General features: G+C 42.0%; 2 protein-coding genes across 14 annotated transcripts in view; one reads left to right on the top strand and one right to left on the bottom strand.

Annotated features, from left to right (window-relative positions):
• Positions 1 to 9069, bottom strand: part of GABPA (GA binding protein transcription factor subunit alpha) — a 24856-nt gene extending 15787 nt beyond the window's left edge. Inside the window, exons 1-4 of one of the 4 annotated variants that reach the window (XM_058018802.1) lie at positions 8987 to 9069; positions 5032 to 5132; positions 1762 to 1906; positions 809 to 893 (exon numbers count right to left, since the gene is read on the bottom strand). In XM_058018802.1, the coding sequence (XP_057874785.1) occupies positions 809 to 893; positions 1762 to 1906; positions 5032 to 5108 (307 nt within the window). In that variant the 5' untranslated portion in view covers positions 5109 to 5132; positions 8987 to 9069. Of the gene's footprint in view, positions 1 to 808; positions 894 to 1761; positions 1907 to 5031; positions 5133 to 8467; positions 8519 to 8557; positions 8866 to 8986 lie in introns of those variants that run through there. The other 3 variants (XM_058018803.1, XM_058018805.1, XM_058018806.1) reach the window with 3 other exon arrangements.
• Positions 8992 to 13269, top strand: ATP5PF (ATP synthase peripheral stalk subunit F6). 10 transcript variants are annotated; one of them, XM_058018819.1, is made up of 4 exons: positions 8992 to 9269; positions 9886 to 10068; positions 11380 to 11504; positions 13146 to 13269. In XM_058018819.1, exons 2-4 carry the CDS (start codon positions 9899 to 9901, stop codon positions 13172 to 13174), a joined length of 324 nt encoding a protein of 107 aa, XP_057874802.1. In that variant the 5' UTR covers positions 8992 to 9269; positions 9886 to 9898; the 3' UTR covers positions 13175 to 13269. The 10 variants fall into 10 exon arrangements, with proteins under 10 accessions (XP_057874802.1, XP_057874792.1, XP_057874798.1 ...); XM_058018809.1 differs by having other exon boundaries at positions 9185 to 9269; positions 9889 to 10068; XM_058018815.1 differs by having other exon boundaries at positions 9232 to 9312; positions 9889 to 10068.

Raw genomic sequence — 13269 nt, 5'->3', positions numbered from 1 at the left:
CTCCTGTACAAACTCATCTCTGTTTAAAAATACAGAAATAAACACCCGTAGCTGTTGCCACAGCCCAATATGTACATTGACCATAAAGAGTGGTGACTGTCTGGCTGTCCTTCCACTCAAGACATATGGATGGGGCAAAGCGGAAACTAGGACAAAAAGTAAAACAATGAAGTTTCTAGTTCCTGAGAATCTGACAAAGGGAAATCCTATCATACCAGATAATACAAATAAAAACTGTGCCTTAACAAATCCATACCCAACTGGTTAACGTTCCTCTTGCACAATGGTTGATTCTGACTTCTCATCCAAAGAAAACAGACAATAGACAGTGATCACGGACCTCGATAAGGATTTTCAGTCAGCTACATTTACTTTCACAATGTAATTGTTCCTAAAGCACAAAAGCTCACTCACCTCACAGGGATGAAACTGCCACCTACCCACAAAAATCTTTTGCCTGTGTTATTTAGTCTGATATGAGTAACTACTCAACCTTGAGGAAAACCTCATACTGTAACTGATACTACTTGACTAAGAGTTGTTTGGGTTCTGGATTTGTGTTTAATTTTGTTACTTATGAAAACAATATAAAATTCCTTTAAAAAACATTTCAAATAGCATTAGTGAATGATATTTATTTTAATTTTACTACTTAGAACTACAGTACACAATGAAAAAGACATTCTGAAGCTCTGTGACCATTCATTGATTTTCTCAATTTTACAGCTAGGAATAAGAGATTAAGTTTGCTCACAAATATTCATGCAACATTAGTTTGTCTGTACAACAGAGAAATGTAACTGCTTACCTTGCCTAGATATTACTTGTACACTGAGTTGCACTGTTCCATCTGTTTTCACTCCTTGATCAAAAAGGCTTCGATCTGGGTCCAGCTTGAGATAAAAGCATTAAAAATTAAAAAATTAAAAATATGTGTTAGTCTCATAGATAGAATAAACTTGCTCTCCTTTAAATTTTAGAAACATTGGGTACCTACAGCAAATTTTCTGAAGAAGCATGCAAATATTTTTAGTACTGTCTTAGACATAGTACATAACAGAAAAAAATTGACTGTATTTGAAACTTGCCCCTCTGTTTAAGATATTTTTGCCTACAGGAATATTTTTTGACTTAAAATAAGTAATGCAATAGGAGGAGGTACCTCCACTACCTGAAAACTATCTACAGTTCCTTTTCTGAGTTTTTAACACCTTTGTGAAAAAATTTTTATCTTTATAACAATATTCTCCTGTTGTTTCTGGAAAAGCCACAGATGTCTGATGGTAACTTCAAATAAAACACAAAACAGTTACACTGTCTAACATGTGCCAATGCCTGTAAAAATGGGGAGGGGGGGATTTCTTGAGTAATGCTTTGCTACTTCTATACCTCAATAATACAGAAACCTTCTCATTTATATTAAAAACAAGATTAGAATTATGGAACTTCTGGCAGCAACAAATGATGTGGGCTACCTCAAGAGAAAGTAGAATGGTCATTGCCCTCATTCTTCTTTCACTTGCAAGGTGGTGTCTTAACTTCATGCCAGCAACTCCAAGAATATTTTGATTGTATTCATACTGAATTAGTGTGCATATATTAAATGGTCTGATGATAATGAACCTGACATGAAATTAAACTCTTAACTGCAGTTAATATTCCACATGAAGCATGAATTCCACAGACAATGGAAAAAAGGGAAAAAGTATATAAAACACTTCTCCATTACAAAGTTAAATCTTTCATAACCTTTCAATTTACCTGGATATCTTGCAGACAAATCTCATGTGCATCCAATGAACACTGCAGTCTGGGTTCCAGCAACTTCTTAAGATTTCCAATGGGCTCACTGATGTCAATAGCCTGACTCACAAATTCTGCAGTGGTGTAGCTTTGCTCGACAATGCTTAAATAGCAAATCAATATAATAAATCATTACTTACATGTTAATAGAGCAGGTACAGGAAAGCTTAATAAAAGTTGGAAGTAAACTAGATCTGAAATCTTAATATCATGCAGTGTTGTATTGCACTGAGTAGTTTATTCAGTTATTATTTTGCACTCAGTGGTTTGTTTCGTATCACAGGGTTTGCTCTGTACACCCCCCCAAGTCCTGAGGTGTTGTTTTCCCTCAGGTTGGTTCCTCCCTTCACGCCTCTCATCAGCTGTATCCCATTGGCTGTAGTTCCTTTCCTCCCCCTGGGTTAAAAATCTCCCACCATGAGGTACCTGGTCTCTTTCCTCTCCCAGACACCATTTCCTCTGCCAGACTCCCTCTTTTCTCTCCCAGAGTTGTTCTGCATTAAAGCTGTAGGACTTTGGTCCCAAGCAGAAAGACTGCCTCTCATCTTTTGCTTTTGTCCTTGTTGGTGTTGCTGGGGTCCAGAGCTCGCCAAACCGATCCCCCACAAGGTGAAAACTGACAGTGCAGTATTAGTTTGAGTACTCTTCGTTTGAGTAGAGTCAGTCACTAAATTTGGTCTCATTAATTTTACAGTTGTGTAATTCCTCTTTTACCCTGTCACCACTAAAAAGCTCAGGTAAATACCGAGATTCAGATCACATTTTTCAAGACAGTAAGCCATGGTTAGCATATCATATGTTGTTAACTTGCATGTAGAGTAGACTAATTTCATTTGCTTTGCCTGGACTGTATTTAAAAGATATTCAAGTTAAATGCAAACACAGAAACACAGGGAAAATAGAAGGGAAAAATGCTCACACTCATATACAGCAACTTTCCATGTCTTTTCACTGGTCAGTACAAGAATAATAAGCTTAACACATAAAAGGGACAACCAGAAAGAAGTACAGCAACATGGAGCCTTGAAGGAACTATATTAGTCACAAGACATGGTTGTCCCACACTACAACAGTGACAGTATTGGCACAAGCATTGGGAAATGTCATTGTTATGGGACACATTTATAACAATGATCTTACACAGTCTCTCATTTACACAGAAGGAAACCAGAATGTACAGACATAGTCTGTAAGTGGTAAAAATACACAAGGAACTTAGAACAGTAAGAAACTAGTAAGTGGCCTTGAGTCAGTTCTCCAGAATATGTTCTTAAAAAGAAGTTAACCTAACCAGCCTCAGTTTTTCTACCTGTTGGAAACTGAAGTGTTATGGCAGACGGCTTAAACATCTTTATGAAGGACTTTTGCCTATTATAGCTAAAGTGGGTAACAAGAACTGCACCACCACACCCTGAATGGGCCTCCTGACTTGAGGTCCTCAACTGCAAGTTAAGACAGATAACATAAAGTGACCTAAGTCTGGGCTGGGGGAAAAGAATGCATTCACAAGAGTGTGATAAATGATACTCACTTCTAAAATTTTAAAAGGTATATTAAAAGCTTATCAAAAATACAACATAAGACTGAATAAAGAAAATATTACAGCACCAGGAACAAAGGATTCTTCCTGCCATGGGGTCAACTACACAATGGATGCTTCACCTTTTAACCCTTTAGCCCCTCCCAAAGTTCTGTCTATTGACTGCTTTTTCACTGTCCATCAACTCCTTTTTCACTGTCCAGTAGTGGAGTTAACTTCTTTACATCCTGATTGGAAGTTAGGTGCCACTATAATAACAAGCTGACCCTCCCAAATGTCGTGACTACTCAGGTAACCCCGTGATAACAATGCAAAGGGGGGTAAACCATAACTGTAAAACTTCTCTTAACATATATATAATATTTGCTTTTTGATTGTGAGAGCCAACCATTGCATTACTTATCTATCACAAAAGGATTAAGCCCAGCACCTTTGGGGTAGAAGCCCCAGCCCCAGGTTTTTCTGCTGCCAGGCTCCCACAGATCCCTGCACCAAGGCAGGGAAGGAGGAGAGGTTTTGGTGTGTGCCAGGGCCTCTGGCCAGATGCAGTGATCACCCATCCTCCAGCAGGCAGACTGGCCCAGCTGCGGGGCCTGCCACCCCTGGAAGGCCACATCTGTGTGAGGGACAACTGAGGGGGTGTCAGGGCTCATCAAGGGCCCCCCACCAAGGGGGTCCCCAGACCCAGCACTGTGTGTGATCCTACGTGATGCAACAGATCTGCAGTCGTGCAAGGGACAGTGCCAAACTTGTCCCCCCACCAGGAGGTACCTGTGTGTTCCCACCTGCCCAAATGTGTATTAATCCATGGGATTCTCTATTTTCAGCAGGGACCCTCACCACCAAGGAGATGAGATGGAGGGAAGCAACAAGATATCACTGGGACTCTTGGAAGGGTGATAAGCTTCCACTTAATATTTGTCACTCTCCCTGATCCAGCCTCCCACCTCTACTGTTTTTTCTTTCTTTTCTCTTTCTCTCTAGTATTAAATAAAATATATCAATTTTTTTGGTATCAACATCTAACCTCATTTGGCTTTAATTAAGTTTTGGGTTATGTTTCATACCTTTCTGTGTTTGATCTGTTTTATTCTGAGAGACTTAGTTTCCTTTGCTTTTCTGTGCTTAGACTAGAATGCAGCACTATGCTACACATTAACTGATGCTCTGAGCTTCCAAACACAGTAGTGAAAATTAGAAAGGAAGCACACAAAACTAAAAATCCAGGTTGAGGTAATTAAATCAGAGGGTATCCTACTTCAGTATGTAGGCTTTCAATGGCCCTAACAATGGTATAGTAGATACCAAGCATCATTTCTGCCCTGTTAAAAACAAATCATCCTGTACAAATCCTGTACAACAGTAAAGCAAAGGACTGGAGATACAGAAAGGTCCATCTCAATTACAGAAGGATCCACTGAAGCTGAAAGGTTTGCAGCACACACACACACAGACATACTACTACAGACATGAAAATAGGGAAAGTAAAGTACTAATAACGTAGCAAGAGATAAACAAAACAGATTTAGATAATGAAGGTTGAGGAACAGGACAGCACTATACTGATTTCCTATAGTTGCTACATCTCAACTTCTGGAAAACCACTGTTTAATTAGACAAGAAGCAGAAAAACTAATTAGTCAATTAAATGCTGCCTAAGGATCCCAAAAAGCAAAGACAGTACATACCTTTCTTCAGTGCATTCCTGTTTCTCAGTTCCATCAATCTCAATTTCTATCAGCTCCTCTGCCTCTCTCTTAGTCATGGCTGCAACGTCTTAAGAACTGAGCTATGAACAGAAAAGAATTTTTTGTGTAAGTCACAGACCAACAAGACTAGACAATATTTTGTGTCCTATCAGACATTTTTTAAAATCAAATACCAAAATAGCCTTTGAAAGCCAAAAATAAATCCAAAACCTAATTCATATTGCACAAAATATATTACCTGTTCTCAAATAAATGTTCTAGAAGCAAACATGGGACTATTAAGACATTTGCACAGAGCCCAAAGCCTGATTCTCTTGGAGGCACCCAAATTTATGGAATTTTTTTGTTGTTGCTACAGGCCACCTACAGCAAAGCACATCTGAAAAATCCAAACTACCTTCCTAGCATGGCTGAAAAATGCTTATAAATTTGAGCAGCATTTTACATGAAATGCTGCAGGAGGCAGTTAGAGAGAAGATGTGTGATTTCTTCATAGGCAAATAAAGTCAACAACAAAGTGTTTGTTGACCATCTCATCTTTCCACCCATGCCTCCCATAGGTGAACAGCTGATGACATGAACACAATGAATGCATCTTGTGAAGTCCCAGACTAAAGCAGGATGTTAGCAATGAAATGAAAAGCTATTCTGTGACAACATTCTCACTAACACTCCAGATTTTCATGCCCTCTAGAACACTGGAACCTCTTGGGAACGTAAGTGGCAAACAAAGATTTACAGCACTTGGTCTGTAAGACATAGTCAGTCTGGCATTACTATTTTTCACTAACCAGCACATATACCATAACTATGAAATATTTATGATAAAAACCAGGCCACATTATATTAACAGTTTACAATAAATAACATCATGAATTCATAGCAAAAGAAGTAGGAATCAGAAGCACAGTGGAAGAAAAAAAAAAGCACTGGAGAAAAAGCAAAACATTACTACTATTCAAATGGCCAAATAGAAGAGGTCACCAAGATTTCCATCCTGGAATCCTCCTTTCCCAGGTACTACTCTATCCCAAACCAACTGTTAGCAAGAGTATCTACTGAAGACAAGACAATAAGGACATGCATAATCTTTAAAACTTCTCAGAAGCAGTAGTAACCAACTGTGTTTTACAGCTGCTACGTAAATTGTCTAAAGAAATTCAAACTACTCATCATCTCCTTCAAAAACTATTCTGTAAGATTAGCTGTCAAGAAATCAAGTGCTCAATGAGGTTCATTCTGTAAGAAACTACCGAGGTTAGGAAGTAAAAAACCACCTTATCAACATGTCACCACAAGAAGCAAACCCAGAACCTGTTCACAGATCTGGCTTCATGAAAATCTCCAAAGGGCCAGTGTAGTGTCCACTGAATAGGGCCCCAGGAATCCAATTCCTGTACCACTTAATCTTGTGTATTATTCTCAGGATAAATGGGAGAGACTGAAACACAACTTCTGAAGAATGCAGACAGGCTTAAATACCTGAATGCACTGACACCCACATGGTTACAGGTGATCTGTCAGACTGCTAAAAAAATATTTCAAACCCCAGATTTGAGCAATGTCTCTTGCTGAAAACTTCCAAAGAAGCAAACTGATATGATAAAAAAGGAGTAAATGTCTTTTCTGTTTTAGCAATCAGATTAAAAACAGAAGACCAAGGTAAATTGTCTTTTTTGTGATGAAGGGAGTTTACCAGTAAGGTCACAAAGGGGTTAGGCTGGGATTTCTGTTCTTTGACATATTCATATGTTATTTACTGAGAAAACAGTGCAAACTCACAGAAAGAACTCACCACCTTGATAGATTTCTGCCAGAAATTATTCAATACAGCTAAATGCAGAGTGATGATAATGAGAAAATATTACTGCCCACAGCAGCAGTACAGACTTAGTTAAGGCATTTAGAGGTCCCTATGGATTGGACTCCCAACTGGCAGCTGGGAGTAGTGACTGCTCACTCCCTCTTCAAAGGCAGCTCATGGCTGAATCTCTCAGGCTTTGCTATATTTCCAGATCCCTGAGGGGACAGGAAAGAGGAACCCAGGCACAAAAAGCAGGTGCACAAAGAGCAAGCACACAAAGAGGAAGAAAGATGGTTCTGCTGAGCACAGACACAAAGAAGGGAGATGGGTATAAAGAATAACAACATAATGTAAACACATAAAGTCACTAAAGTTCACAGAAGCCGAAAGGGGGAAATTATTCAGTCTTCCCTATACTAGCATAAAGAGATTTCTTACAATATGAACATTTCACATGAAGTCTAGCAGTCTGCTCCTACAGGATGATGCAGAGTTTGAAAGGGAATATAGGCTCAGATGGGACTGAACTGCCTGCCCCTTCCCTGAAGGCTGCTGAGAGACAAGAAGGCTCAAAGAGCCTGGCTTGCATGGAGAGGTCATGTGGCAGGAACACTTCAACAGCAGCACTTGTTCAAAGGAACATAAAACCTGTGGTTGATTGCTGGAAGGCTCAGCCTACTGATTTCTGCTTGTTTCTTTTTCCTTCAACCTAACAAGCCCTAAGACTTAGCTGTTAGCCAAGAAGAAAGCTGACCTCCCCTAACATACAAGAAGGCATGGTCAACAGAGCCTTTTCCCCATGTGACAGCCCAGTGCTAATCCAGTATCTTTTACAGTAAGGAGAGTAGTCCCCCATTCTGCTTAAAATCTATCTTTTTCCTAGAACACAAGGAGTTAAGCAAGCAATGAGCCCACTGGGAAATGGGCACAAACTCTAGGAGTAGAATTGTTTGCTACCCCACCAGGTAATTGTGAGATCATACACATAATCAGCTGATACTGAAGCCCAGTCCCTGGAGTTATCTGTGCCCCACAGAAGCTCTGCTGTGTGCAGCACATGGTTCCTATCCATCCATATTATCCAAATTACAGATACCAACACAAAGCAGGTAACAAAGCAGACAGCCTGTCCTTTACAGATCAGCTTTTACAATCATGAGCCACTTCAGCTTTATGATGGTGACAGTGGAGCACTGAACAGGGTGGGGGAAAATCACACAAGATTTGATGTGTTTAACTTCCTTACCAACAGCCTGAAGTGAGAAAATAAAGCCAAACTGGGAGCTGCGGCTGTGCAGCATGTACCTGGCCAAACACTGGGAAGCAAACTATGCAAGATAATGGGATCAATTAGGTTGGAAAAAACCTTCGAAATCATCACGACTGAACACCACGAACAACAACTGAACACCAACTAGAGCATGGCACTAAGTGTCACATCCAGTCTTTCCTTTAGCATCTCCAGGGATGGTGATTCCACCACCGCCCTGGGCTGCCTGTTCCAATGTGTAATCACCCCTTCAGTGAAGAAATTCCTCTTACTGTCCAACATAAACCTGCCCTGGCACAGCCTAGGACTCTATTACTGGTCTGCAGAGGAGCAGAGCCCACCTGGCTGCAACCTCCTGTCTGGGAATTGTACAGAGATACAGGGTCCTCCCTGGGCCTGCTTTTCCCCGAGGTGAGTGTGGAGGGACTCACTCCTCATCAGATTTGCGCTCCAGACCCTTTCCCAACTCCGCTGCCTTTCTTTTCTCTCCACTCCCTCCAGTCCCTTCATGTCCTTCTCGGAAAGAGTGGCCCAGAACCGGTCACATCACTCGAGAGGCTTCTCACCACGGCAAGGGGAGAGCCACAAGACGCCACACATGCTGTTACGTGTTCGGCCAAAGCAGGGTTTTTACAAGCGGGGATAAGTTTTCACACGCCGGGGAGGCCCCGCGATCCCCGCGGCGGGAGCGCTCGGTTCCCGATCCCAGGGCCTTTCCCCGCGGCCGCCAAGGCGCCACCTCCCCGTGGGCCCCGCTTCCCGCGGCGCCTCCGCGTCGTTGTTTGAACCCGAAACGGAAATGGGACCGCGGAGCCGCCGGGAGAGAAACGGAAACAAAACACGGGCCGGGCCGCGCTCACCCGCCGCCGCCACCGTCCGTCCGTCCGTCCGTCCGTCCGCCGCACCGGCACGTCCCGCCGTCCGTCCGCGTCCGGGAACTCCCCCAGCTCCGGGTGCAGGACCGGCTCCGGGAGCGGGTCCGGGAGCGGGCTGCGCCAGAATCGGGGCGGCGCGCAGGCCCAGCGCGGGGAAACGCGGGACACCGCCGCGCCCCCGCACGAACTACGGCTCCCGGCAGCCCCGGCGGCCCCGGAAGGCCCTGAGCCCCTTTCCCCCGGTTGGAGGCGGCTCTGTGCGGGGACGGTGCGTGCTGGGCTCTCCCGGGGCTCTTCCCGCGCTGTCCCAGGTCCCAGGGGCGCTCAGCGGGGCCGGGCAGCGTGTGCGGGTGGGGCAGCCCCGGGTGTGCGGGTGGAAGGGGCGGGGGGGGACGGTGGCTCCCGACGCGCACTGCGAGGGCGGCGGGGCCGAGCGGAGGCAGCGGCTCGGCCAAGGTGACTCTGGGCTTGGAAGTGTCGCCTTTTTTTCCTACTTAAACGACGCGAAGGGCGGAATTCACGGTTTGTCTGGGTTGTTCTGTCGCGGTTCCGTACCGAACCGCAGTACCGAATCGCGGTACCGAACCAGGTCGCGGAGCTGCAGCCGTGGGATCACGGTGCCCTCGGGTTCAGTGGTTGCTGGAATTTCCCCTCCCCGCCATGCTGTTTTAAATAACCTTTGACTACCTCTCTTGGAGGTATTGAGCTTTAAAGCTCAGCTCCAAAGTACATTTTTCTTTCTTCTTATGCATTTATCTTAATAATATCCTAAAGGAAATATTTTTTCTGGTTTTAGCTCCAAGCTTTTTTTTCCTGCTTTTTTAATGCATTTGTTAAATCGCCGTGACTAATTTTTTTATTCTTCCTTTCGTGTTTAATTAAAGCAGTAGTGCCACCATGATCCTGCAGCAGATCTTGCGGCTTTCCTCCCTTTTCCACTCCGCCGTGTCCGTTCACCTGCGCAGGAACGTTGGGCTCTCTGCCATTGCCTTCAACAAGGCAAAAGAGCTCGACCCCGTCCAGAAGCTCTTCGTGGACAAGATCAGAGAGTACAACACCAAGAGCAAGTAAGTAAAGGAATTTGTCTTAAGGGGAAAATCTGTTTATTTTGACATAAAAACATCAGCCCTGAAGTGTTTGATTTTTGACAGTTTTGATACGTCTGTAGGCTGGTCTGTAAATATTTAAGGTGTGTTTTTCTGCAACATTTGTGGTTTCACTGGTGGGAAAGATTGTTCTTGCATATCTAATAGAAAATAGCAATTTTTTTCTCTTAAAAAAGAAAAAAATCTGATGGCATTCTTTCTTGGGCAGTTAAGTTACACAGTTAAGGTCTCTTGCACTCTGCATGAATGTACTGGTGTGTTAATTTTTACCCATCTACATGCTCTATAAGTATGGGGGGAAAAGCTAAATAAACCCTTTATTTTCTTCTTTTTTTTTTTTTTTTTTTGGTTTGGTTTTTTTTTTTTGGCTGGGGAAAACAGTTATTCTGTAGTCTTGTTTCCAGAAGCTGAATGGAAATAGCCTCCAAAACCAATTAAGAATTAATGGAATTATCAGGATGGTCCATTTACTTAACTGCTTAAGTTAATAAGCAGTTCCTTCAAATGGAAGCTTAGATTCTTGTAAAGTTTGGATGAACTGCTGACCAGGAAAGGAAAGCTGAAAGCTATAGTAATTCTGTGTAATTTATTCTTGGGAAGTATTCCTGGGAAGGAATTAAGATGCTTCCTCGCTCTACTGGTAGAAGATGTGTCTATCCCTACCTACAAACCCATCTGTGGAGGGAGGGAGATACTTGGTGATTTTTACCAATTTTAAGCATGGATCCCGTGCTGGTACAACTGAGTGCTGGCAATCTAAAGAGTTACTATTTTAGTTATCTGATGCTTGAATGCCAAGAAGCTCCTGTTGTGGAGGAGATTTTTGCTTCTTTAGCATTCAAAATGCATTTTCTTGGCAAGAACAGTTAAGCTTTACTAACTGAGATAACTACTTCAGAGACAGAAGATGTGTAAATCACAGTTTTGTTAGGAATTCACACCTGGAACATACAAAACTAAAAGCCTGAGAGCTTCCATACTCATCAGTGGTTTTGCCTAGTAAGACCATCTCTTGTCTCAAAAGGCTTGGATTTTCATCCCTGATAGCTGGATTTTCATCACTGACTGCAGAAAACCTTTACCCTTAGAACCTTGTTTGTGTGTAAGGTAAGGAGGCCCTAAGGTGTCATATAGATTTGGAAATATTTTAAATTGTTTCCTTTGACTGGCTGTTAGAAAAGTTTTAATTTATAAATGGGCTTGAAAACGTAGAATTTTTCATGTGAAATATTAGAACTGAGTTGTTAATCACAACTTTTAATGTTTTATTAGGCAAGCTGGAGGGCCTGTTGATGCAGGACCTGAGTTTCAAAAAGATATGAATGAATCCCTTGCAAGACTCCAGCGAGCGTATGGGGAGGGAGATCTCACCAAGTTTCCAGAATTTAAATTTGAGGGTAAGGTAACAATCTTACTGAATTCTAATTGCAAGTAGAGACATGTTCACTCACAGGTTTCTTAAATTCCCCTTTGGTTTATATTTGTACCAATAATTTGGTGTAAAATGCCCACTGGGAATCTTACACTTTTGCACAGTTCACATCTGTTTCCATGTGACTTCTGTTTTGATTATTTGTCTTTTCTAGCAGGGATGTGGTCTTCATTTTGCTAATGATTAACAAAACTTGCAGTCAGATCAGGCTATCTTAATTGTCCTTCAGACACCCTAAAAAAGACCTCAAACAGAAATAGCCCAAGGTCTGTATTTTTCTCATCTTGCCAGAAAGATCAGCAGACTATAATGTGAATATCAGTTAGTCTTAAAATCATCCAAATTTTGACTTTCTTGATTTTGTAAGCTCCTCTGTAAAGCCACTGATTTCAGAAAATTAACATAGGTCTTAACTTCCTTACTTATGAATATTTTGTGGCTAAATTATATTAGACCTTTTTCTTCAGCTATTTGGATATGATTTCTGTTTAACTGCTCTAAGTTTGTTTTAGTGTGGAAAGGAAGGGGCAGACAGCATGAGGCTTGGTGGGTATCTGGCAGCCAGCCAAGGCCAAGCAACCGTAGTGAGCAGCTTGTAGTTCTGATCAGACTGTCTGGGAATTCTAATTTAGATTTGGAACAAACCTGAAAATGTTTTGGATTTTGGTAGTACGAAATACTACATTGGGTAAAGTTGGTGCCAGGTTGTTACTGGTGCAGATAAAACAGAGTACCTGTAAAGTAGGGATCTATGGTTTTTCTGTTTCATTTTTCCACAGTTTTAGGGATGTAGTTTCACTACATTCAGTTTTATTTCTGTGTCATGTGTGAAACTATGCATATTAAAATTTTACTTGTTTTTGTAAGGAAAAGGAATTTTTGTGACCGTAGGAACAGAGCAAAGCACAGACACAACATGACTCTGTTCTTTTGCCACTGTTGCCTACCCTTGATCTAATTTCAATTAGGTTTCAAATTGTTATTAATCTGAGTAATTATATGAGTAGGAACATCAATTTCTTTACCTTAGGGTTGCTTACTATAAGCTGACCCTTGCCTCTCAGACTTTGTATTAAAGACAGCAGGCATTAGGGCCCAAAGCCCTAACCTTGGTGAGCCTGTACTTTTGACATCAAGAACTCCTTGGTCAGTGTTTGCACTGAGAGCATCTTGCTCAGTTGAGTTGAAATTGGGTGCTCCTCTCTGTTAATAAACACTGATGATACACTAATGAAAGGGAGAAAAGAGAGATTACTTGTTCTTATAGAGCTGTGTTGGAAATACTCATCCAGTAATGTTCTGGTTGACTTCTTCAGTTTCTCTGCTGTCTTCTTCCCTGTGCCAGGTGTCACTAAAAGCTGTTTAGGCAGAACATTACTGAGGCTTAGCCTTTATACATAACTCCTGCAAGGTGAAAAAGACCTGTCTCCATCCTACTTATTGTTTACTGCTGCCCACATTTAATCAGTCAGTGGAGGTGTAGACTGCAATGTGCTCCTTTAGCTTGGCAACGTAACGGTTACTTTTCTTTGAATTACAAATTAATTGTGGTGTTTGAAGATGGAATAAACTAATAGGAATTTTCTCTCTCCCATTCCTCCTGTAGAGCCCAAGTTTGAGGAAGCTTCGAAGTGATCTCTGCAGCTTGTACACCAAACAGCAATGTACACCCATGGAGTTGCTGAACGTGGCACCGATTGTAATTTAATAAATGTAGTACTTCAGTTTGA

Source organism: Melospiza georgiana, chromosome 2 (assembly GCF_028018845.1).
Source record: "Melospiza georgiana isolate bMelGeo1 chromosome 2, bMelGeo1.pri, whole genome shotgun sequence".
Classification (NCBI taxonomy): domain Eukaryota; kingdom Metazoa; phylum Chordata; class Aves; order Passeriformes; family Passerellidae; genus Melospiza; species Melospiza georgiana.
This window is presented reverse-complemented; position numbering and strand designations above follow the sequence as displayed.

What these genes read in the sequence shown, in the direction of transcription:
- ATP5PF (XM_058018819.1), top strand. Translation starts at nt 9,899, where the DNA reads ATGATCCTGCAGCAGATCTTGCGGCTTTCCTCCCTTTTCCACTCCGCC. An exon ending in GAGTACAACACCAAGAGCAA is followed by an intron (nt 10,069 to 11,379) that starts GTAAGTAAAGGA and finishes ATGTTTTATTAG; the next exon opens with GCAAGCTGGAGGGCCTGTTG. An exon ending in TCCAGAATTTAAATTTGAGG is followed by an intron (nt 11,505 to 13,145) that starts GTAAGGTAACAA and finishes TTCCTCCTGTAG; the next exon opens with AGCCCAAGTTTGAGGAAGCT.